This window comes from Pristis pectinata, chromosome 2 (genome assembly GCF_009764475.1).
Source record: "Pristis pectinata isolate sPriPec2 chromosome 2, sPriPec2.1.pri, whole genome shotgun sequence".
Lineage (NCBI taxonomy): Eukaryota > Metazoa > Chordata > Chondrichthyes > Rhinopristiformes > Pristidae > Pristis > Pristis pectinata.
The window spans coordinates 141,499,288-141,524,712 of NC_067406.1; the positions used below are offsets into that span (position 1 = coordinate 141,499,288).

The 25,425-nt window shown below is 46.2% G+C and overlaps 1 protein-coding gene across 2 annotated transcripts in view; it reads right to left on the reverse strand.

The window, feature by feature from the left end:
- Positions 1-25,425, reverse strand: part of LOC127567406 (tetraspanin-5) — an 87,853-nt gene that overhangs the window by 20,763 nt on the left and 41,665 nt on the right. The window contains exon 2 of one of the 2 annotated variants that reach the window (XM_052010284.1): positions 5,179-5,229. The exons of the other annotated variant lie outside the window; for it this stretch is intronic. Within the exon in view, the coding sequence (XP_051866244.1) occupies positions 5,179-5,229 (51 nt within the window). The remainder of the gene's footprint in view (positions 1-5,178; positions 5,230-25,425) is intronic. 2 annotated transcript variants of the gene reach the window in all.

A 25,425-nucleotide genomic window follows, 5' to 3' on the forward strand; every position in this document is an offset into this window, starting at 1 on the left:
TTGACAGCAGCTAGAATCTGAAGGGAGGAGAGGTGGACAGAGCAAGGATGATACCCAGGAAGGATGAAATCACAGTGGCGTTGCTGTAAAGCCGTGGTCTCAAGGTGCCAGGGACCCTGGTTCAGTCCTGACCTCTGCCGACTTGCACATTTTCCCTGTAAATGCATGGGTTTCCTCCATCCCAAACATGTGCCATTGGCGAATGAGATGGCCACTGTACATCGTCCCTACTGTGTAGGTGAGTGGTAGAATCCCAAGTTGATGGGAAGGTGTGGAGAATAAAATGGGATCAGTGTCGGATTAGTGTAAATGGGTGCTTGACGACGGCATAACTCGGTGGGCTGAATGGCCTGTTTCCTTGCTGCATGTCTCTCTGACTTTAATTCTGGGTCCACGCTTGAGAGAAGACGCAGAAGATCCCAGAAAAGGGTTAAAGCAGTGGTTTAGCGGGACATATGCGAAGACAAGGAATTTAGTTTCAAAGACAGGTTGGTAAAGTTCACACCATTCCAGAGAAGGTGATGTAAGAGTTCATTGGATCAAGGCCTTGAAACTACAGCTCTGATGAAGGAGCAGACCTTGCATTCAACATTTAACAGCGATTCCCACCAGACTGTGCAGCCACGGGACCTTCTTCGAGGTCAGATGAATTTAATATCTCAAATGAAAGGTCACACTTCTTATATTAATGAGGTCAACTGTAACTTAGTGCTTGTGTGCACAGAGTGGCACTTGGATCCAGCACCTGAGGTCGAGGGGGTTGAGAGCTCCCAGGAGTGAACATCATCAATAGCTTGTTCTGGTACAACCACATAGACGCCACGGCCAAGAAAACTCACCAGCACCTCAACTTCCTCAGGAGGCTAAAGAAATTTGGCATGTCACCTTTGACACTCACCAATTTTTATCAATGCACCATAGAAAGCATCCTATCCAGATACATTAGAGCTTGGTATGACAACTACTCTGCCCATAACAAGACACTGTAGAGAGTTGTGGACACAGCTCAGCACATCACAGAAACTAGCCTCCCCTCCATGGACTCTGTCTACACTTCTCACTGCCTCGGTAAAGCAGCCAACATAATCGAAGACCAAACCCACTCCAGACATTCCCTCTTCTCCCCCCTCCCATCGGGCAGAAGATACAAAAGCCTGAAAGCACGTACCACCAGGCTCAAGGACAGCTTCTATCCCGCTGTTAATAAGACTATTGAATGGTTCCCTAGTACGATAAGATGGACTCTTGACCTCACAATCTACCTCGTTATGACCTTGCACCTTATTGTCTGCCTGCACTGCACTTTCTCTGTAACTGTAACACTTTATTCTGCACTCATTTACCTTGTTCTTCCTCAATGCACTGTGTAGTGAATTGATCTGTATGAATGGTATGCAAGACAGGTTTTTCACTGTACCTTGGTACATGTGACAATAATAAACTAATGTACCAACTGACGAGAGGAAGTGGCCCTGGGCAATGGTTTAATACGTTTAAGAAATCAATCACAAAATGCATTGAACAAGCTGTGAACAAAATCCGAGGCTCAAAAAAATTAATTGGTAAATGGTTTATTATTGTCACATGTACCCAGATACAGTGAAAAGCTTCTGCTTGCATGCCATCCAGATAGATCATTCCACACCAAAGCACACTGAGGTAGTGCCAGAGGAGAAAACAATAACAGGATGCAGAATAGTGTTACAGTTACAGAGAAAGTGTAGTGCAGGCAGACGATAAGGTACAAGGGCCATGACGACGTAGATTGGGAGATCAAGAGTTCATCTTTATCGTGCAAGAGGTCCGTGCAATAGTCTTACCACAGCGGGATAGAAGCTGTCCTTGAGCCTGGTGGTACGTGGTTTCAAGCTCTTGTATCTTCTGCCCAACAGGAGGAGGGAGAAGAGAGAATGACCGGGGTGGGAGGGGCCCTTGATTATGTCGACTGCTTTCCTGAGGCAGCGGGAAGTGTGGATGGAGTCAGCGTAGGGACACGAATAAACAACCATGGATAACTTCTCTGTAAACGTCGTCAAACTTTAATTTTAATATCGGGGCTCTCAACCTCAAGTGACACATGAGCAAGTGTTCCCACTGTTGACAGAGGTCATTAATTTAACACAGCCGCTAATGAATCACGAGAAAACCTCTGTACGCAGACAAGTAGAGAATGTGGAACTCACTTCCACAGCGAGAGGTTGAGGGTAACAGCAGGGAGCAGTGTAAGGGATAAGGAGATAAGCAAGAGGGAGAGAGGAACAGGAGGTGGTAATGGGGAAGATGAAGAGAGGAGGGATACGAGGAACAGAAACACGGGCTGTGTTGTGTCTGTGCTACAATAGGCTGAACTGCTGGCCTTTGAAATGCATTTGTTTACCATGTTAAATATTTGGGCTGCACAGCGGTATAGCTGCTGCCTCACAGCTCCAGCGACCCAGGGTCGAACCTGACCTCTGGTGCTGTCTGTGTGGAGTTTGCACGTTCTCCCTGTGATCATGAGGGTTTCCTCTGGGTGCTCCGGTTTCCTCCCACATCCCAAAGGTATGCGGGCCAGTAGGTTAATTGTTCACTGTAAGTTGCCCCTAGTGTGTGGGTGATGGGCAAAATCTGTGGGAGGAGTTGATGGGAATGTGGGGAGAATAAATTGTCTGCGTGGGTTTCCTCCGGGTGCTCCGGTTTCCTCCCACATTCCAAAAACGTACGGGTTAGGAAGTTGTGGGCATGCTATGTTGGCACTGGAAGTGTGGTGACACTTGCGGGCTGCCCCCAGAACACTACGCAAAAGATGCATTTCACTGTGTGTTTCGATGTACATGTGACTAATAAAGACAAGTGTGGACTCGATGGGCCGAAGGGCCTGTTTCCCTGTTACATGACTTTATGACTCTGTGTACAAGAGCAGTTTTCCTGTTATTCCTTATTAAATCTGAACACTTCCAGCCTCTTGAGCCAGTCCCGTCTTCCAACCATCACAAATGATCTGAGATCAATGAATCTCCTGGCTTCTTAACACCTCACTATAATCTAAATACCGCCGACACATTTCTGACCAACTTTGGCACCCAGTCAGTGCATTCACCGTCTCACCTCTCCCTCCCCTCTAACCTCCTCCAGCCCCACCACCACCCAGATCAGTGCATTCCTCCAGTTTGGATTCCTCGATGCCCTTCCCTCTGCCTTTCTCAACACACCTTTAGAGGCCAAGCTCTGGAATTCCCTCCCTAAACCCCTCCACTTCTCCCACTCCTCCTCAAAACCTTCCATTCCGACCATACATCATCTAGATGATGCTCCTGTGCAGCAGCTTGGGATGTTATACTACGTTAAAGGTTTGTAGGAGCATAAACTGACAGTTGCAACGAAAGGACTGGGTGAGTCACTGTGAACGGAAAGCCCTCGAAGGATTTGCATTTCAAGACCTGTGGAACTGGGACCAAAACCCAGTGACACAATTATGTTCTCCTTTAAATTGTACTTTTACTGCAGTCTTGACTGCTTCAGAACAATAATATGCAGATGATACCACTGTAGTGGGCTGTATCTCAGATAATGACGAGTCGGAGTATAGGGAGGAGATAGCGAGCTTAGTAACATGTTGTCATGACAACAACCTTTCCCTCAATGTCAGCAAAGCAAAAGATCTGGTCATTGACTTCAGGAAGTGGGGCGGTGCACTGTTTACATTCACAGTGCTGAGGTCGAGAGGGTTGAGAGCTTCAAGCTCCTAGGAGTAAACATCACCAATAGCCTGTCCTGGTCCAACCACGTAGACACCACGGTCAAGAAAGCTCACCAGCACCTCTACTTCCTCAGGAGGCTAAAGAAATTTGGCATATCCCCTTTGACACTCACCAAGTTTTATCTGCACTTTCACTTTATTCTGCCTTCTGTTACGGCTTTACTATGTACTACCTCAATGCACTGTTGTAATGTTGAAAATGATCTGTATGGATGGTATGCAAGACAAGTTTTTCCGCTGTACCTTGGTACATATGAGAATAATAAACCAATAAATAAAATCCAGATTATGTTTCATGCATCGCAAAAAAATAATTAATTCAGTTAAATATAAAGGCTGCTGATCCCCAGAACCTGTTAATCAGCCCAGCTTTGGACTGAGTGCTGGGTCCCAAGTTGGAAACAGTGCTCGTGACAGACAGACACTTGTACCTTGTTGAAATCATCCAAATGATTATTAATGACTCAGTCATTATCCCATCTATCTCCTCCCACTGCCCCACATAGCACTACAACAAACAGGTTCTGTATTCTTTGGTTTGGATCTGTTGGGGAACCATTATGTACAAAGTAAAGCATGCATTACTGTTCATTAAATAACACGGCTGCATTCCTAGGGCTGCCAATAAATTCTCCAAAGCATTGTGAAAGAAACCAGTGCACAATCATATGGCCCAGCAGAACAGCCATACAACCCACTGAATCCATGTCAGCCCTTTGAAAGAGTCATCCAATGAGTCTAAACTATCTTTTAAAGGAAAGAAATAGGAGGTCAGGGGTGTTAGAGTCAGTGGAGGGCAGGGATAGGGTGAGGGAAGGTGAGGGGCACAGACTGTGGGTGAAAGTAAGATTGTGGAGCAGTGCACATTGAAGGGGCATAGTGGGTGGGGGCATATAAATTGTAGGACTGGGCACAAAATCATTTGGAGGGGGTCACAGACATGGGGGCGATGCAGATCGGTGGGCGTGCATTATGGGACACATGGATATTGGCAGGTGGGTCACAGATGGTGGGTGTTCGAAGTCCATCAGGAGATAGGGGATGTTAGGGAGGGCGGGGTGGATATAGTGTGGGGTGGGGGAGTGATGATGTTAAAGAATAAGGTGAATACTTTCCATACCTTGGAGGCCTCCAAGCTCAGTGCTGAGGGAGGAAGAGAAAGCGAACTTGGGCTCTGGCCAACACTGGGCATCCCCCAACACAATGTGGGTAAAGAACTCCCACAATGTCCTCGAGGACAGAGCACCAGGAACGTCCTCTCTCCCTGCAGGTCCGACAAGGAAACTTCTCCTCCACCCTCCTCCTCCCCAAAGCCAATAAGCAGCATTCTCCAACAAATACGTTTATATTAATTGCAGAAGCAATGGCTGTTTGGTGCAGAGGGGAATCTTCTAGCATCCATTTTGTACAACTCAGCGAGAATGACCAGTGACCTTTACCTTCTCACTCCAGGCCCAGAGTCCAACTCCAAGAAAGGCCACTCCCAAAAACTGGAAAACACAAAGAAAGAGGAAAATGGTTGGTCCTTCGAAGGCACTGGTTTCATTCCCATCTTTAGGCTCACAGAGACACCATGGTCACAGAGTTAAACAGCACAGATGTGTTATGGATACTATGCACACTGTCAAAGGTGCAAAGTCCTGCACCTTGCAAAAATTTGAAGCTGAAAATGCTGGAAACACTCAGAAGGTCAGGCAGCATCTGTAGAAAGATAAATAAAGTTTCAGGTTGAAGACCCTACATCAGAACTAGGAGAGAGAAAACAAAGTTAACAAGGAAGAGGGAGAATGGAATGGAATCTTTACAGGAGGCAGGGTGGGAGGAGGACACTCAACTATACTCCCTCCCATCTCACTTCCTGTAAGAATTGCTTTCCATTCCCCCAGTTCCTCTAAGACATTCCACACAGGTGCCTCCTGAGATGTCTTTCTTCCTGAACTGTGATTTCACATCTACCATAGTCATAGACTTAGAGTCACACAGCACAGAAACAAGCCCTTCGGCCCAACTCGTCCATGCTGACCAAGGTGCATTCCTGAGCCAGTCCCATATCCCTCGAAACCTTTCCTATCCATGTACCTGTCCAAATGTCCTTTAAATGTTAATGTACCCATCTCTACCACTTCCTCTGGCAGCTCGTTCCACATACCCCCACCCTCTGTGTGGGAAAAAGTTGCCCCTCAGGTGCCTTTTAAATCTTTCCCCTGTCACCTTAAACCTATGCCCCCTAGTTTTATACTCCCTTGTGCTGGGAAAAAGTCTGTGTCCATCCAACTTATCCATGCCCTTCATGATTTTATAAACCTCTATAAGGTCACCCCTCAGCCTCCTGCGCTCCAGGGAGAATAGTCCCAGCCTGTCCAGTCTCTCCTTATAGCTCAGGCCTCCAGTCCTGGTAGTATCCTCGTGAATCTTTCCTGCATCCTCCCCCAGCTTAGTGACATCCTTCCCATACCCAAGTGACCAGAACTACGCACAGTATTCCAGGTGTGATCTCACCAGTGTTTTATACAGCTGTAACATGATGCCCCAACTCATGTTCTCAATGCCCCGACTGATGAAGGCAAGGTTACCAAATGCCTTCTTCATTGTGTAGAAGGTTAAGGAAGCCCAAGGTACAGTAAAGGAAACATAAACTAGTTAAACAGTCATTCAACAAAGAAAAAGGCCATTTGGCCCATCATGCCCAATGTCATCCATCAAGTACCCATCCATACTAACCCCATTTTACCAATCAAGGGGCCAGAAATGGATAAAAAAAAAGAAAACTCCAAGGCGTTGGGTTGGGGCAGATTGTAGGGACACAACAGAAAAGTCTGCAGAAGTGAGGACAAGACCATGAACCAATCAAAGCCCTGCTCCCCGACTAGTTGAATGGAGAGTTCTGTTTGTGCAGGATTAATAAGTGTTCCTTCCAGAGTGAAACAGATCAGAGTTGCCCACCTTTCCTGCTGCTTTTTCTTAAAACCTTCTAAAAAAATATCAATTTCACAACCTTGTCTCTCACTTGTTAAATTTGTTGTGCTTTCATTAACAAATCAACAGTATATGTAATTATCCAAAGGCCTGATGTCATTAATATCCTTTGCAAATTTGCAGGCTGGTACCTAACCCAGGAAGTCTTTATACCCTTGCTGCACCTTAGTGTCTTCGGGTCGTAGAGTTGTACAGCACAGAAACTGACCCTTCGGCCCAACTCAACCATGCTGACCATGGTCTATTCCTGAGCAAGTCCTATTTTCCAGCGTTTGGCCCATATCCCTCCAAACTTTCCTATCCGTGAAACCGTCCAAATGTTTTCTAAATGTTGTAATTGTACCTGCCTCTTATCACTTCCTCTGGCAGCTCATTCCACATACCCACCACCCTGTGTGTGGAAAACCTGCCCCTCGGGTGCCTTTAAAATCTTTCCCCTCTCACCTTAAATCTATGTCCTCTAGTTTTAGACTCCCCTACCCTGTGGAAAAGATTGTGACCATTGACCCTACCTGTGCCCCTCATGATTTTATGAACTTCTACAAGGTCACCCCTCGGCCTCCTTCACTCCAGGGAAAACAGTCCCAGCCCATCCAGTCTCTCCTTATAGCTCAAGCCCTCCAGTCCCAGTAACATCCTTGTGAACACTCTCTAGCTTAATCACATCCTTCCTGCAGTACGGCGATCAGAAGAGCACACAATACTCCAAGTGTGGTCTCACCGAAGTCCTAAGCAGCTGTAACGTGACGTCCCAACTCTTGTACTCGATGCCCCATCTGATGAAGGCAAGAATACCATATGCTTTCACCACCACCTTGTCTACCTGTGTCACCACTTTGAGCAAACTATGTACTTTAACCCCTAGGTCTCTGTTCAACGACACCCCAGGCCCGTCATTTACTGTGTATGTCATGGCCTGGTTTAACTTCCCAAAACGCATCACTTTACGCTTATCCAAATTAAGTTCCATCTGCTAATCCTTGGCCCCCTTTCCCAGTCTATTGATCATTTCTAGTGAATTTTGCCAGTGGGATCCTTGCCATGTGTAGTTCAGGAGGAACAGCTATGGTAATGACTTTGCACCTTTACTGTCTACCTGCACTGCACTTTCTCTGTAGCTGTTACACTTTACCCTGTACTACCTCAATGCATTGTTGTAATGAATTGACCTGTACGATCGGCTTGCAAGACAATTTCTTCACTGTACCTTGGTACAAGTGACAATAATAAATCAATGCCAATAATAAACCAATTCGATGGAATTCTTTATGTTACAACGTCTGGGTTTTTAAGCTGCTTCCTCTCACTCATTACTTTGTGGGATTTTACTAAGGCTTAATTTATTGTGGCTGATGTAAGCTTTAACTTTTAATATTGATTTGGGCACGTGATTCATAAAAGGTTGGGCAACTTTTTCATCAGAGAGGATACCTTTCAAGCCCTTGTGGTTGAGTTGGCTGTTTGAAGGAGTGGCACTAGACAGATAAGGATAAGGGCGGGCTCTACAGCTGAGAGATGACAAGAAATTGGAACAGGCCGACTCCACATAGCTCCTTGAGCTGTTCCACCAGTCAATAACCTTGTGGCTGATCTTCCACCTTGTTCACTAGCATCCACAATCCCAGATCCTTTGAAGTCCAAAAACTTACCAATCTCAGCCTTATATGCAATCACAAGGAAGGCACACCAGTACCTTTACTTTCTTAGGAGGATAAGGAGGTTCAGCTTGTCACCGAACACTAACAAACTTCTACCGACCTATTGTTGAAAGTATCCTGACTGGCTGCGTCACGGTCTGGGACGGCAATTCGAATGTGCAGGAACACAAGAAGCTACAGAGAGTAGTGGACTCAGCCCAATACATCACGGGCACATCCCTCCCCACCATCAGTAGTATCTACAAGAGGCGCTGCCTCAAGAAGGCAACGTCCATCATCAAAGATCCCCATCATCCGGGCCGTGCCATCTTCTCGCAGCTACCATCAGACAGGAGGTACAGAAGCCTGAAGTCCCACACCACCAGGTTCAGGAACAGCTACTTCCCTTCAACCATTCAGTTCTTGAACCAACCAGCCAAACCCTAATCACTACCTCAGTATAGCAACACTATGACCACTTATTATAAAATGGACTTATTTTGTTCTAATTGTGTACTTTCTTGTAAATATTGTGTATATTTTTTGTTTTTCTTGTGAATGCTGCTTATCTGAAGCCATGTGCCTGTAATGCTGCTGCAAGTAAGTTTTTCATTGCACCTGTGCACACATGGACTTGTGCATCTGACAATAAACTTAACCTGGCCATTGACTAAATTCAAGTCAAAGTCCACAGCCCTTTGGAGTGGAGAACTTTAAAGACTTACAGCCCGCTGTGTAGAGAAGTTTACTCTCAACTCAATCATAAATTGTTGACTCCTTATCTTGAGATTACACCCAAAGCTCTGGCAGAATGATCCTCTCTGTATCGTTCCATTGAATACCTTAAGAATTTGGTGTTTTATGGAAATTTGAACACTTTCTTTGCCTCCCTTCATGGTTTTGCCCTTCCCCATTTCCAAGAACTCCTCCAGCCCCCAAACCACCCAGATCTCGGCGTTCACCCAGTTGCAATTTCCTGAGCATCCCCAGTTCCCATCACTCCAACACCTATGGCCCTCCCTTCTGCTGTTGAACACCGTGCTCTGGAGTTCCCTCCTAAACCTCTCCGTCTCATCCTTTCCTCCCTATATCCTACCTCTTCAACCAAGCATCTGCTTGTCTTAAATATCTTATACACATCACGACAAGGAGGCCATTTGGCCCTTCAGGTCCATGCCAGCTCCTAGGGAATAATACCATCAGCCCCACTCCCCTTCTCCTTATTTTCATGTATCCCTGCTACTTACGGGTGATTGGCTTATTATTGTCACATGTACCGAGATACAGAGAAAAGCTTTTGTCTGCGTGCCATCCAGACAGATCATTCCATAGATAAGTACATCGAGGTAGTAAAAAGGAAAACAGAATGCAGAATGAAGTGTTACAGTTAAAGAGAGTGCAGGTAAACAAAGTGCAAGGGCCACGACAAGGTAGATTAAAAGATGAAATCTTGATCTCCTAATGTACAGGAAGTCCGTTCAAGAGTCTGGTAATAGCAGGATAGAAGTTGTCCTCCAGTCTGGTGGTTTGTGCTCTCAGTTTTTTGTATCATCTGCCGGATAGGAGATGGAGAAGAGAGAATGACCAGGATGGGAGGGGTCCTTGATTATGTTGGCTGCTTTCCCGAGGCAGTGGGAAGTGTAGACAGAGTCAGTGGAGGGGAGGCTGGTTTATATGATAGACGGTATTCACAACTCTGCAATTTCTTGCAGTCTTGGCCAGAGCAATTGCCATACCAAGCTGTGATGCATCCGATTAGGATCTGTATGGAGCATCTGTAAAAATTAGCAAGAGTCTTTGGGGACATGCCTTCTCTTCTGAGAGAATCGAGTAGTTGGTGTGCTTTCTTGGCCTTAGCATCCACAGGCTGGACCAGGGTTGCCCAACAACCCCCCTTTGATTCTGTTTGCCACTAACCTACAGTGACGGGGAATCTACTGCAGCCAATTGACCTACCAGCACAGCATTGGACGCAAGAGGAAACCAGAGCACCCGGGGGAAACCCAGGCAGTCACAGGGAGAACACAGACAGTAGTGGTCAGGATCGAACCTGGGTCCCTGGAGCTGTGAGGCATTGAACCTGATATCTCCTTGTGTGGCTTGGTGTCAAATTCTGTTTGAAAACAATCCCGTGAAGGACCTTGAGAAGGTTTGCCATATTACAGCTGCTGTATAAACATGTATTAAATCACATACCAGAGACACTTGTATCTTATTTACAACCCACTGCCAGTCAACATCAATTAACACTGAAGATACAGGTCAGACAGCATCGGGAGGGGGAGGGGGAGGGGGACACACACACACACAGGGTTGATGAGCCTTCTTCAGAATACAAAAGCCAGCTCTGATGAAAGGTCACTGATCTGAAACACTGACTCTTGTTTCCCTCTCCACAGAAGCTGCCTGACCTGCCGAGTGTTCCCACTGGCAGCTTCAGATGTCCAGCATCTGCGGGATCTGGCCTTTCCCTCTCCACTGTCAATGTTAACTTGACAATGATGCTGCCTGGATTAGAGGGCAGGTGCTGTAAGGAGAGGTTGGACAAACTTGGGTTGTTTTCTCTGGAGCGGTGGAGGCTGAGGGGAGACCTGATAGAAGTTTATAAAATTATGAGAGGCTAGATAGAGTATTTTCCCTGGGTCGAAATGTCTAATACTGGAGGGCATGCATTTAAGGTGAGAGGGGAAACATTTAAAGGAGACGTGTGGGGCAAGTTTTTTTTTACACACGTGGTGGGTGCCTGGAATGCGCTGCCAGGGGTGGGGGTGGAGGCAGAGGCAGATACGATAGGGGCGTTTAAAAGTCTCTTAGATGGGCACATGAATGTGCAGAAAATGGAGGGATATGGACCATGTATAGGCAGAAGGGATTAGGCATCATAAATTCAATTAGTTCAGCACAACATTGTGGGCTGAAGGGCCTGTTCCTGTGCTGTACTGTTTTATGTTCTATCTTTATCATAGAACACATTATTCCCTTAACTGCTTGTGGAATAACTGAGAAGTGATACCGATTCAGGCTGCACCTGTCGATTAAAATCATTGCTTAATTAAAAGCACAAGAGTTAAAAGCCAAGATGTGTGGCACCCTGGGATGTGGGCGCTGGTTTTCCGAGGCAGACTGACCTGGCGGGCGGCTGCTGGGTCCTCCTGCGTGTCAGCACTCTGCCCCAACTGGAAGGATGCAGGGGAGACTGACAGCTGTCACTCTGGGCCAGACTGCCATGCAGGACGATGAAGCAAAAAATGATCCAAGTCACACCACTTCAATTAGGGTCACAGAGCCATACAGCTGGGGAAAAGGCCCTTCAGCCCAACCAGTCCATGCCAACCAAAAGTCCCATTTGCCCGCGTTTGGCCCATTTCCCTCTAAATCTTTCCTTTCCATGTACCTACCCGTGTCCTTTAAATGTTGTTGATGTACCTGCCTCAACCATTTCCTCTGGCAGCACATTCCACATATGAACCACCCTCTGGGTGAAAAAGTTGTCCCTCAGGTTCCCATTAAATCTCTTCCCTCTCACCTTAAACCTGTGCCCTCTAGCTCTTGATTCCTCAGCTCTGGGAAAAGTTCCTCAGTCTCAAAACAAAAATAGGACCAGATGAATAATTGTTAAAATGTTAACCGAGAGTGAGCTTTGGAACATAGGCAGGCTGGTGGATCGGACTTCATCTGGATAGAGAGGTTCAACACCTCCAGAACTGGGACCACGTCAGATTTCTGGGTCATGAACAGACGAACTATTCACCTCACAGACTCTTCATCAGAGACCAATGTGAATGGACCTGGGCTGCTCCTTCTGATTGCTAGCACTGAATACTCACTGGTGAGGAAGGCCAGCTGGGTCTTAATTCACTCCCCCACCCATTGAGCAGATATGGATTCTTGAAGGACAAGAGGTGCGGCCATCCCAGAGATCAGGAACACCCATGTCCCCGGCCCAATCTCTTGTGAAGGTAAGGGGGTTACAGCTGACAAGGATGGGTGTGGTGGCTGCAGCAAGAAGAAGGGGCTACAGCGAGAGGCAAGGGCTAGTTATAGTCATAGAGAGATACAGCATAGAAACAGGCCCTTCAGCCCATCAAGTCCACACTATCAACCATGTATTTATATTAATCCCTCTTTTTGTTATTCTCCCTACATGGTTAAAAATGTCACGGAAGAACTGAAGAAGCTGTGCTGAACTTGGGTGGAACCTTCATTAAAGTACACTTGGACTCTTGCCTACAGTTCTGGTCTCCATCTTATAAAAGGAGACACTGAAAAAAAGAGATTAACGGTGGCACAGTTATTAGAGCCTCCTCCTCAAAGCTTGAGAGACCCGGGTTCAGTCCTGACCTCTGGTGCTATCTGTGTGGAGTTTGCACGTTCTCTATGTGACCGTGTGGGTTTGGTATTGGTATTGGTTTATTATTGTCACTTGTACCGAGGTAAAGTGAAAAACTTGTCTTGCATACCATTCATACAGATCAATTCATTACACAGTGCATTGAGGTAGTACAGAGTAAAAACAATAACAGAGTACAGAGAAAAGTGTCACAGGTACAGGGAAGTGCAGTGCAGGCAGACAATAAGGTGCAAGGTCTCTACAAGGTAGATTGTGAGGTCAAGAGTCCATCTCATCTTATAAGGTCAATGCCGTTCAATAGTCTTATCACTGTGGGATAGAAGCTGTCCTTGAGCCTGGTGGTACATGTCCTCAGGCTCCTGTATCTTCTGCCTGATGGGAGAGGGGAGGAGAGAGAATGACCCGGGTGGGTGGGGTCTTTGATGAGACTGGCTGCTTCACCAAGACAGCGAGACGTATAGACAGAGTCCACAACCCTCTGCAGTTTTGTGCGGTCCTGGACAGAGCAGTTGCCGTACCAAGCCGTGATGCATCCAGATAGAATGCTTTCTATGGTGCATCGATAAAGGTTGGTGAGTGTCAAAGGGGACATACTGAATTTCTTTAGCCTCCTGAGGAAGTAGAGGTGCTGGTGAGCTTTCTTGGCCATGGCATCTACGTGGTTGGATCAGGACAGGCTATTGGTGATGTTCACACTGTTTTTTTCTCACAACCCAAAGATGTGTGGGTTGGTAGGTTAATTGGCCACTGTAAATTGTCCCTAGTTTGTAGATGAGTGATAGAATCTGTGGGTGGTGGGTGGGGGGGGGAGGTGGTCAATGGGAATGTGGGGAGAATTTTTTAAAATGTAGGATTTTTATTAATGCGTGGTCAATGGTCAGTGTGGACTCTTGTGGGCCAAAGGGCCTGTTTCCATGCTGTCTCTCAATAACTCTATAACTATCTGCAAAGTCTGAACAGGCTTCATTCCTTTTTCTCCAGGCCAATGCAAAAGGAAAGACCTGACAGACATCATTAAGTGTTTAGAAACAGAAAATGTTTCAGCTCATTGAGATGACCAGAAGTTGGGGCTGTAAATGCAAGTCTGCCATTAATAAATCCAAAAGGAAACAGAAGAATTCTAGAGAAAATGCTTCATCCTGAGAGTGGTGAGGATGTGGAAGAGAAAAGGCAAGTACTAGAGCTACACGTAACAGGGTGTTGGGCCAGTTGATCGACCCATTGGGCTGACTGTTCAGTGCTGAGACTGTAAATGTAGTGGTTTTCTCTCAGGTCCCTGCTGACCCACAAGCAGCAGCAAGACTTACAATGAGAAATCAGTTAGTCTTTTGCCTTAAGTAGCGTTGGCAGCAGCCTTGGAAACAAGCTGCGTGTGGAGCCAGTTCCCTGCCTAATAAGCTGAAATTCCACTGCAATGCCATCCCTCCACACGAATAATTCAGAACAGTGCTGAAAATAAAATTCCACACATTCTCTGAAAATCTAGCGAGGTTGGGAGCTGGAGTGGGGGCTGGGGAGGAACAACACATACGAGTCTTAATCTGCCCACGCAGAATGTTTTCTTTCTGATGCCCCAGCACTCCGATCTCTTCCCCATTCCCTGATTTCCAACAATCTCCTCCACTCCAAAGATTACTATTCTGGAGAGTCCACCATTACTGAATTTAAAGAACAAAGAAAGGCTAAGTGGGTCAGATCACAACCTTTCAGGGCCAAAGCCCAAACCCAATCCGACTAATAGGATGTGACAAGACTTGCCTGCTAATTCCAATGAGGATGGATGCCAGACACAAAAGTCCTCCAAAGCACGAAACTGCCCACGTCCTGATATCAGCACCAAGGATACTCAACGTGGGAAAATAACAAACCGGCACACTAACAACTGCAGTTTGCATTTACATAGAACATGGAACAGTACAGCACAGGCCCTTCGGCCCACAATGTTGTGCCGAACTAATTAAATTAGTGATCAGATGCCCAACTAAACTAATCCCTTCTGCCTACTCGATGTCCATATTCCTCCTGCACATTCATGTGCTTATCTAAGAGCCCCTTGAACACCTCGACTGTATCTGCCTCCACCACCATCCCAGGCAGTGCCTACTATGCGGCCCTCATGGCGAACTTCACCGGCAGGTCTCCAGGAGTTGGCTCTGATTTTACTTTAGAAACAACAATACCTTCCTCTTTAAGATGGACAAATACATTAAAGCACACACTGTCTGAGTATGTGAGATCTCACTTAACAGGCTTGGAGGGTGGTATGGCTCCTCATTTATTAAATTACTGGACCAGAAACCCAGGCTGCCGTGATTAATGATTGTGAGATAAGGGTTCAAATCCCACCACAGCAGTGGGGAAAATTTAAATTCAGTTATTCTGGAATTTACAAACAGCACGGGAGATCATGACACTGACAGTGTGAAAGACCTTCCCATTTCACAATGGAAATCTTGTGCCTTCACCCAACCTGTGCATGGCTCCAGACTCATAAAATGTGGCCTACTTCAGTGTCTTAAGGTGGGCCCATAAGGCCTCACAATTCAAGGGTAACCATGAATGGACAATAACTTAGCATTGTCCACATCCTGACAATGAAAATACTGCTAAATATTGTGGTGCGGCAGAGGCAGAGAGAGATACAGCACAGCAACAGGCCCTTCGGCCCACAATGTCTGTGCTGAACACAATGCCAAATTAAACCAGATATCTTTTGCCTGCACGTGATCCACATCCCTCCATTCCCTGCATATTCATGTGTCTATCTAAAAGTCTCCTAAATGCCACTATCGTATCTGCTTCCATAGAGAGGTGCAGCATGGAACCAGGCCCTTCGGCCCATCAAATGCACATTGACCATCAACCACCCATTCACACTAATCCTGCATTAATTCCTGTTTTTTTAATTATTGTCCCACATTCCCATCAACCCCCCCCCCCCACACACACACACACACACACACTAGGGGTAAATTTACAGTGTCCGGTTAACCTACCAACCTACGTGTCACTGGGTTGTGGGAGGAAACCCACAATGTCACGGAGAGAACGTTCAAACTCCACACAGACAGCACTGGAGGTCGGGATTGAACCCGGGTCTCTGGAGCTGTTAGGCAGCAGCTCTACTAGCTTTGGTATTGGTATTGGTTTATTATTGTCACTTGTACCAAGGTACAGTGAAAAACTTGTCTTGCATACTGTTCGTACAGGTCAATTCATTACACAGTGCAGATACATTGGGTTAGTACAGAGTGCATTGAGGTAGTACAGGTAAAATAAAAAATAATAAGAGTACAGAGTAAAGTGGCACAGCTACAGGGAAGTGCAGAGCAGGTAGACAATAAGGTGCAAGGTCACAACAAGGTAGATTGTGAGGTCAAGAGTCCATCTCAATGTCCAAGCAGCTGTGCCACTGATCCCATCCTGCTTCCAATCCCACAGAGCCTTCCCTCAGAAGTGTGGGAGGCTCCGATTCCATGACCTGAGAGGGGGAATGATCAACCTTGGTAAGGTCACAGAGGAAAGCAGCACTTGGAATGAGGGCAGGGACAGGAGAAAGTGGTCAAGGTTGCCCGCCTCAGGACAGAGAAAGGCAAGTGGAACGTCCAAAGCTTTGACAGAGCAAAAATAAAAGAGATTAAAAGAAGGGGTTAGGGGTGGTGGAGGAGATTATGCAGTGTACAACAAGCTAAAGTGGTGGTAAAAGCAGATCCAATGTTGCAAGAGAAGTTGAGTTTATTCTCATGTTTATTGAACGGTTCCCTTATACGATGAGATGGACTCTGACCTCACGATCTACCTTGTTGTGACCTTGCACCTTATTGCACTGCACTTTCTCTGTAGCTGTGACACTTTACTCTGTACTGTTATTGCTTTTACCTGTACTACCTCAATGCACTCTGTACTAACCCAATGTAACTGCACTGTGTAATGAATTGACCTGTACAATCGGTATGCAAGTCAAGTTTTTCACTGTACCTCGGTACAAGTGACGAAAATAAACCAATGTGCACAAGTACAGTGAGGTACACATACAATGAAAAACTTGCTTACACCAGCATCACTGTCATGTAGATACAGACAACACACAGAACATAAATTATATGAGACATTAAAGAAAGAAAAAAAAAATTGGCAGAGCTTCAGTGAGAGGACAAGGTAGGAGAGCAGGCGAATTAGATAACTCTCTCACAGGTCAAGCTGAGGCTTCGCGTACACAATGGCCTCATCCTCTACTGAGAGTCGCTAGCAGATGGGTCATTATGCTGTGCACATATTGCACAGCAGATGCAGAACAAATCATTGGATTCAGGAAGGAAAACTAATTCCTGGCTGACTCCCCTGTTAGAACCATCTCAAGGAAATCAAAATAAACAGCCATACCATGGGAACATCATGTATTCCGTTCAGAATGCAGCCTAATAGTAACGATTTGCCATTTTGGAACTGTCCACAGTTTATTGCATAATCCTCAAACTACATTAGATAAACAGGATTCCAGCCATCTTGATGAAATCAAATTTCTCTAAACCATAGAATTTCACACTGGCAACCACGCTTCAAGCTGCCAGACCCTCGGGCTCTTGAGTTTTAAGATTTTCTGATATCTGTTGAGCAACATAAACTTTTCTCTAATAACATATTCTCTGCAGCCTCTTGGGGCAGTAAAGGAATTTTTTTAAATGCACGCTATTGGAATTGTTCTTCAACATCAGGCAGATTAAGCCTGTCAAATAGAGACTTAAATTTACCGATAGTTTGAACTTCAGGAGGAAAGACAGACTCCCCCTCAACACACACCGGCTAAGCGTGTCAACGCAAGATACAAGTCGGAGGGAATGGGTCACCGGGTCAAAATAAAAACAGAGAATGCTGGGAAGAACTCAGTAGGTCAACCAGTATCTGTGGAGAGAGAAACAGGAGTTAATGTTCCCAGTTGTCCCTTGCTTGGAACTGGGAGAGAGAGAGAGAGAGAGAGGACACAAGTTCAGTTTAACTTGCAAAGAGGATATGAAAAGATATTGGCCTACTCTACAGTATTACACAATAGCCAAGTGAAATAAAATTAATTCTTAAAAAAATGTAAGCTCCCAGCAGTAAGAACAACTCCTCACAATGCTCAGTGTGGCAGTTTGTGACTCAAAGACTGTGAAAACAAAGGCTTGCTTCTCCCTGCCCAAAACAATGAACTTGCTGTGACTTGCATCTTTGTGTCATTTCCACACTGGTTTCCAACCTTCCTCATCTCTCATCCAACACATCGATAGGTTTATGGGGAAAAGCTGATACCTACTACCACTCCCCTTGGGACACCATCTCCCACCAACACACGTCCACTCTCTGATAGTCCATCAATCGCCTTAAAATCCTTTCTCGCCACCACCCCCCCCCCCTTCCTCTTTATACCACCCATCCTGCCTCTCCACTCTCAGTCCTGATGCAGGGTTTCGACCTGAAACGTCGACAATTCCTTTCCTCCCACGGATGCTGCTCGACCCGCTGAGTTCCTCCAGCAGATTGTTTGTTGCTCCAGATTCCAGCATCTGCAGTCTCTTGTGTCTCCTCTCTCTCTACCTCTATTCCCTACCTCCTAAGAAATTGCTGACCCAAACCTCAAGGTAACCTACAATTCCAGTATCTTTCTTCCTAGTAATCTCTTGCCATAATGTCTTGAGGTCTAAAAGGGCAAGGTCTCCAGCCACCATAATGGAGAAGGCCTCAGTTCATTCAACGCCATTAGTCAGAAATGACCCCTGAATTACAAACTCATACTGTGGCACATTGCAGACTAAAGAAATTCACAGCACTTTGGCCCACGATACACACAGATGCCAAAAATGGATCACAGCCCTCAATCTAGTCCTTCAGCTGCTCACCCAGGTACATTTTGAATGTGGCAAAGGTTCCCGGCTGACTGTCCTCCTCCTTGCTGACAGTCAACACAGGCGCTTCAAGGATGCGTACTTAGCCCACTGCTGTACTCTCTCCACACCTATGACTGTGTGGCTAGGCACAGCTCAACTGCCATCCATAAATTGACTAATGACACCACTGTCGTTGGCAGAATCTCAGATGGCGACAAGGAGATTTACAGGAGTGAGATAGATCAGCTGGTTGAGTGATGTCACAACAACAACCTCACACTCAACATCAGCAAGACCAAGGAACTGATTGTGGATTTCAGGAGGGGGAAGTCAGGAGAACACACACCAGACCTCATTGAGGGGTCAGCAGTGGAAAGGGTGAGCAGCTTCAAGTTCCTGGGCGTCAACATCTCAGAGGATCTATCCTGGGCCCAACACATTGATACAATCACAAAGAAGGCACGTCAGTGGCTCTACTTCATTAGGAGGTGGAGGAGATTTGGTACATCACCAAAGACTCTTGCAAATTTCTACAGACATACGATGGAGAGCATTCTAACTGGTTTCATCACCGCCTGGAATAGAGACTCCAATGTGTAGGATCGAAAGAGGTTAGCTCCATCACGGGCACAACCCTCCCTGCCATCGAGGACATGTTCAAGAGGTGGTGCCTCAAGAAGGAGACGCCTCATGAAGATGGCATCCATCATTAAGGACCCTCACCACCCAGGACATGCCCTCTTCTCGTTACTACCATCGGGGAGGAGGTACAGGAGCCTGAGGACCCACACTCAACAATTTAGGAACAGCTTCTTCCCCTCCGCCATCAGATTTCTGAACGGTCCATGAACCTATGAACACTACCTCATTATTCCTCTGTTGCACTATTTATTTATGTAACTTATCAAAATTTTTAAGTCTTGCACTATACTGTTGCCACAAAACAACAAATTTCATGACATATGTCAGCGATAATAAACCTGATTCAGATTCTGGCTCCCACCACTACCCTTTCTATGGTAGATTTAGGAGTCCACCGCTGACACAGCTGAGGTGAAACAGGCTGGTAGTCTTTTGGTGTCCCTGCAACAGTGGGACATTCCAATGCAACAGTGCAATTTCTGATTATAAGGAGCTTAGGAAATCATGGCAACCAATTCTTCTCACCCAAGCCTTTCCGTAGCTCCAGGTGGAATCCATCAAGGACCGGAGGTTTTTCCTAAGTAACGGTCTATTAATTTCGCAATTAATTTTTAAATTGTATACACAGACCGTTTCTCCCATTAACTTATTTTTAGGTTAGCTTGTGCCTCTGGTGTGCTATCCCCTCCCTCCACAGAACATACACCTACATGTGTGTTAACAAGAGTGCATAAATCATTTATCATTGTTAAAATTTTAACATTCTGTTCTATTGATATTCATTTGTCATCATTATGACCTGCAAGATTAAGTAGATTAGGAAATTAACCTCATTAAAAAGATTGTGAAGTGACCTGATTAAAATGCGTAAAAAAACCTTTGAAGGGATTGGCAGGGGTGGATGTCAATGGGCTGTTTCATCAGGGTGGGGAATCTGGAAAGTGCAGGCACCAATCACAGGGTAAAGGGTTGGTCATTTCAGGCAAGAGATGGTGAGAAGTTCCACTGAGGGTGTGTGGACATTCAGAACTGAATACAGGGAGAGTCATAGAGAGATACAGCATGGAAACTAGCCCTTCAGCCCATCAAGTCCATGCCAACCACCAACCATCCATTTACACGTATCCCATTTTATTGTCCACACAGCTCCATCAACTCTCTGCAGATTCTACTCCTCATCCACACACTGGGGGCAACTTACAGCAACTAATTAACCCACCGACCTGCATGTCTCTGGGATGTGGGAGAAAACCAGAGCACCCGAGGTCACCAGGCGGAAGAGCAAACTCCACACAGACAGCACCACCGTGCCACCCACATGGTAGAAGGTGTATAATTAAACCCAAGTGAAAAGTTCCCACTCCTGCAGGAGTCCGCTCCCAGTCATCTAGCACCACAGGGCATGGGACCCTTCGGCCTGGGAGAGCAGGGTCTGGTCGGGCAACTCCAATGCACAGGAATGCACAAGGCTGCAGAGAGCAGAGCACACAGCCCGGTCCATCACAGGCAAAGCCCTCCCCACCATCAACAGCATCTACAGGAGGTGCTGCCTCAAGAAGGTGCCACCTATCATCAAGGTTCCCCATATCCGGGCTGGGCCATCTTCTCACTGCTACCGTCAGGCAGGAGGTACAGAAGCCTGAAGTCCCACACCACCAGGTTCAGGAACAGCTACTTTCCTACAACCATCAGGTTCTTGAACCGACCTGCACAACCCTAACCCTACCTCAGCAATGGAACACTATGGACCACCTCTTGCACCACCATGGACTTGTCTCTGATTGTATTATTTTTGGCAATAATGTCTTGTTTTTTCCCTCACTGTCTTGTATAATTGGAATTGGTTTATTATTGTCATATGTACCGAGGTACAGTGAGAAACTTAGTTTTGCATGCTATCCATACAGATTATTCCATATACAAGTACAAGGGAAAAGCAATAACAGAATGCAGTATGTAATATTACAGTTACAGAGAAAGTGCAGTGCAAGTGCACAATAAGGTGCAAGGGCCATGATGAGGTAGATTGCGAGGTCAAAATTTCAACTTTAATGTACAAGAGGTCCATTCAAGAGTCTTATAACAGCCAGACAGAAACTGTCCTAGAGCCTGGAGGTACGTATTTTCAAGCTTTTGTATCTTCTGCCCAATGGGAGGGGGGAAGAAGAGAATGTCTGGGGTGGGAGGGGTCCTCGATTCTGTTGGCTGCTTTCCTGAGGCAGCGAGAAGTGTAGACAGAGGAGGCTGGTTTCAGTGATGGACTGAACAGCATCCACGACACTCTGCTATTTCTTGTATGTATAATTTATATGACAATAAACTCGACTTGACTATCACAGCACCGGGTGGGTGGCTGATTTGGGATCTCTAGTTCCTTATCAAGCCCAGCTTGGAACCAATTAGACTAGAACTTTACTCCTTGGAGCGTAGGAGACTGAAGGGTGACAGAGGTGAGTAAAATCATGAGGGGCGTAGCTAGGGTGAATGCACACACCATCTTTCTCCCAGGGAAGGGCAATCAAGAACTAAAGGGCATAGGTTTAAGGTAAGAGGGGAAAGATCTAAAGGGCATCCGAGGGGCAGCTTCTTCACACAGAGGGTGGTCAGTATATGGAGTGAGCTGCCAAAGAAAACGGTTGAGGCAGGTACATTAACAACATTTAAAAGACACTTGGACAGGTGCATGGATTGGAAAGGTTTAGAGGGATATGGGCCAAATGTGGGCAAATGGGACTAGCTTAGATGGACATCTAGGTTAGTATGGACAGATTGGGCTGAAGGGCCTGTTTCTGCGCTGTACTGCTCTTTGACTCTATGCATCTGGGCAAAGGCCACCTCTAAACTGACCGTGGTGTGACAAGAGTCAATGCCACCGCCCCATAGCTCCAGCCTCCCGGGTTCGATCCTGACCTCCAGCGCTGTGCGCGCATGGAGTTTGCACGTTCTCCCTGTGACTGGGTGGGTTCCACCAGGTGTTCTGGTTTCCAAAGACGTAGATTATTGGCCACTGTAAATTGCCTCTTCGCAAATGGCAAAGATTCTAAAGGGAAGTTGATCGGTATTTGCAAGAGAGAACAAATAGCAAGGGCGCAGGGAAACCCGAGGGGGAAATGGGGCTGGTGGGATTGCTCCGCTGGGAGCTTCGACCCAATGGGCTGAATAACCTCCTCCTACATTGTGATAGTTAAACGTCAGAGATAAACCACATAGAAACAGGTCCTTTGACCCACTGGGTCCGTGCCAACAATCAACCACCCAGTTACACCAACCCCACACTCCCATCAAATCCCCCCCAGATTCTAGCACTCATCTACACACTAGGAGCGAATTTACAGCGGCCAATTAACCTACTGACTGCACTGCTTTGGGGTGTGGGAGGAAACCATGGTCACTGTAGCTATGAGGCAGCATCTCGACTAAGTGTACCAGCCCTCATTTGCTTCCAGGTAATCATGTGCAGACCTCTGAACAGACTCAGTCTGCATTTCTGGTCCTGAAGTGCAGAACAGATGTTCCCCTTCAATGCTTTTAAACAGTTAAACACCTTGCCCACTGCCTTATTTATCTGCAGTCCACAGAGATCCCTCCTTTTACTCATAAGCCTTGCAATTAGTGATCTCAGCTTTCCGATGCTTAGCACTAAGAAGCAAGAGCTATTAAAGCATGCTGATGGAGCTAGACAGGAGCACACAGGCATCTTCACCGTGTCAGCATGAGGAAGTGCCTTCTCTGAGACTGCACATTGATTACACAGTCAGCCACAGAGAACTGCGGTTTGTTTGTTAAGCCACACAATGTACTGACCGCTGCACGATGTACTGACCCCTGCGTCCCGACACCTCTCCATCAGATGAACACACACTGTCTGGTGGTGCTGAGGGTGTCCAAGGAAAGGTTTACAGCAGCCATATCTGCATCACTTCCCTTGCTGCAGAACATGCTGCTTGATATTCTGTACAGCATCTCCGTATTCTGTATGGACTGCCGGTTTATTAGAGTCATAGATATACAGCACAGAAACAGGCCCCTCGTCCCACCAAATCCACAACGAGCACAACTCAGTCCATCACAAAAACCAGCCTCCCCTCCACGGATTCTGTCTACGCTTCCCGCTGCCTCAGGGTAAGCAGCCAACATAATCAAGGACCCCTCCCACCCCGGTCATTCTCTCTTCTACCCCCTCTCATCGGGCAGAAGATACAAAAGCCTGAAAGCACGTACCACCAGGCTCAAGGACAGCTTCTATCCCACTGTTATAAGACTCTTGAACGGTCCCCTAGTATGATAAAGATGAACTCTTGATCTCTCAATCTGCCTCATCATAACCCTTGCACTTTATTTGTCTACTTGCACTGCACTCTCTCCAACTGTACCACTATATTCTGCATTCCGTCATTGCTTTTCCCTTTGTACTACCTCAATGTACTTACGTTTTGGAATGATCTGTATGGATGGTATGCAAAACAAAGTTTTTCACTGTACCTTGGTACACATGACAATAATAAACCAATTACCATTTACACCAATCCTACACTAATCACACATTCCCATTGGCTCCCCCCAGATTCTGCTACTCACCCACCCACTAGGAGCAATTTACAGTGGGCAATTAACCTCCCAACCTGCACATCTTTGGGGTGTGGGAGGAAACCGGAGCACCCGAAGGAAACCTATATGGTCACAGGGAGAACATGCAAACTCCACACAGACAGCACCCGAGGTCAGGATTGAACCTGAGATACAGACGCTGCAAGACAGCAGCACCTACCGACTGCCTGTGAATTAAAACTTCTCACGTAAAATAAAACATGGTTCTATCACAATCAGGTATCAAAATTAGCTTGGCGGGGTTAAAAATAAAACATCTGGCCACATGTAGAGCATCAGCCATGGTAGGACTCCTCCTCCAAATCAGGAGGTTGTGGGTTCAAAACCCACTCCAGACATTTGAACAACAAAGATCTAGGCTGACAACCCACTAGGGTTCCAAGGGAGTGCCGCACTGCCAGAGGAGCAATTTTCAGAGATGTCCAACAGAGAGACTCGACACTCTCAAACGTTGCACGTGATCCAGGGATTCTGTTTTGAAGATGACCAGGGGAGTTGTGCTTTCTTTTAGTTATCTCATCTTGGGGATCTGGGATTGCTGACAAGGCTCGCATTTACTCATCCCAAATTGCCCTCAAATCGAATGGCTTTTCTGAGGGTATTCATGTTGGTGGGTCGAGAGCCCTGTGTAGGCTAGACCAGGCAGACTTCCTCCCTGGAGGAGATCAGTGACCCAAATGGGTTTTTAATAACAATCTGGTAGTTTCATCATCGCCACCACTTTTCCCTCCTCTTTTATAAATTCTAGATCATTAAATTAATTTAAATGCTGTGGTGGGATTCGAACGTGAGACTCTGGAATAGTTCACAGCAAGCTCCTGCAAACAGGCGCTTGTGGGTGCTTGCTAAATCCACATTGGCAAATCAACATTTCCTAAAATACAGCAGATGCTATGTCAAAAAGTACTTCACTGGCTGTAAAGCAGATGAAGTGTTCTGGAAGTGATGTGCAAGGCACTACAGAAATGTAATTCTCTCCATCTCACTGAGCCCCAAAGAGTCTGACAATTAGAACAAGGGCGGGTAGGTGTATGCTGACAAGGCACAGCTATCACAAGTAATCTTTCATTTAATCTGTTATTAGATAAACAAAAGAGAATTGCTCAAAACCTAGAAAAGCAAATGGACAGTCTATTTCATCAGTGGCAACAAACAAAGAGCTAGAAGAACTCAAGAGGTTGGGATGGACCAGATGAAGGGTCTTGCCCCAAAACATTGACTCTCCATCTCCCTCCACAGATGCTGCCTGACTTGCTGAGTTGCTCCAGCTTCCAATATCGGCAGACACTTGTGTCTCCTCTGTTTGATCAGGGGAAGGATTTTGATTATTACCACAATCTTCAAATGAGAAAGATTATAGAACATAGAACATTACAGCACAATACAGGCCCTTCGGCCCACAATGTTGTGCCAACATTTTATCCTGCTCTAAGATCTATCTAACCCTTCCCTCCCACATAGCCCTCCATTTCTCTATCATTCACATCAGAGCTTCTATTTAAAACTTCCCTTTAAAGTTTTAGAAAGAGGTGGTCCCTGCCAGTATACCTATAAACTTCTGTGACCTACAGCATGCATCAGGATCTTCTCCCATGGCAATATCTCCAG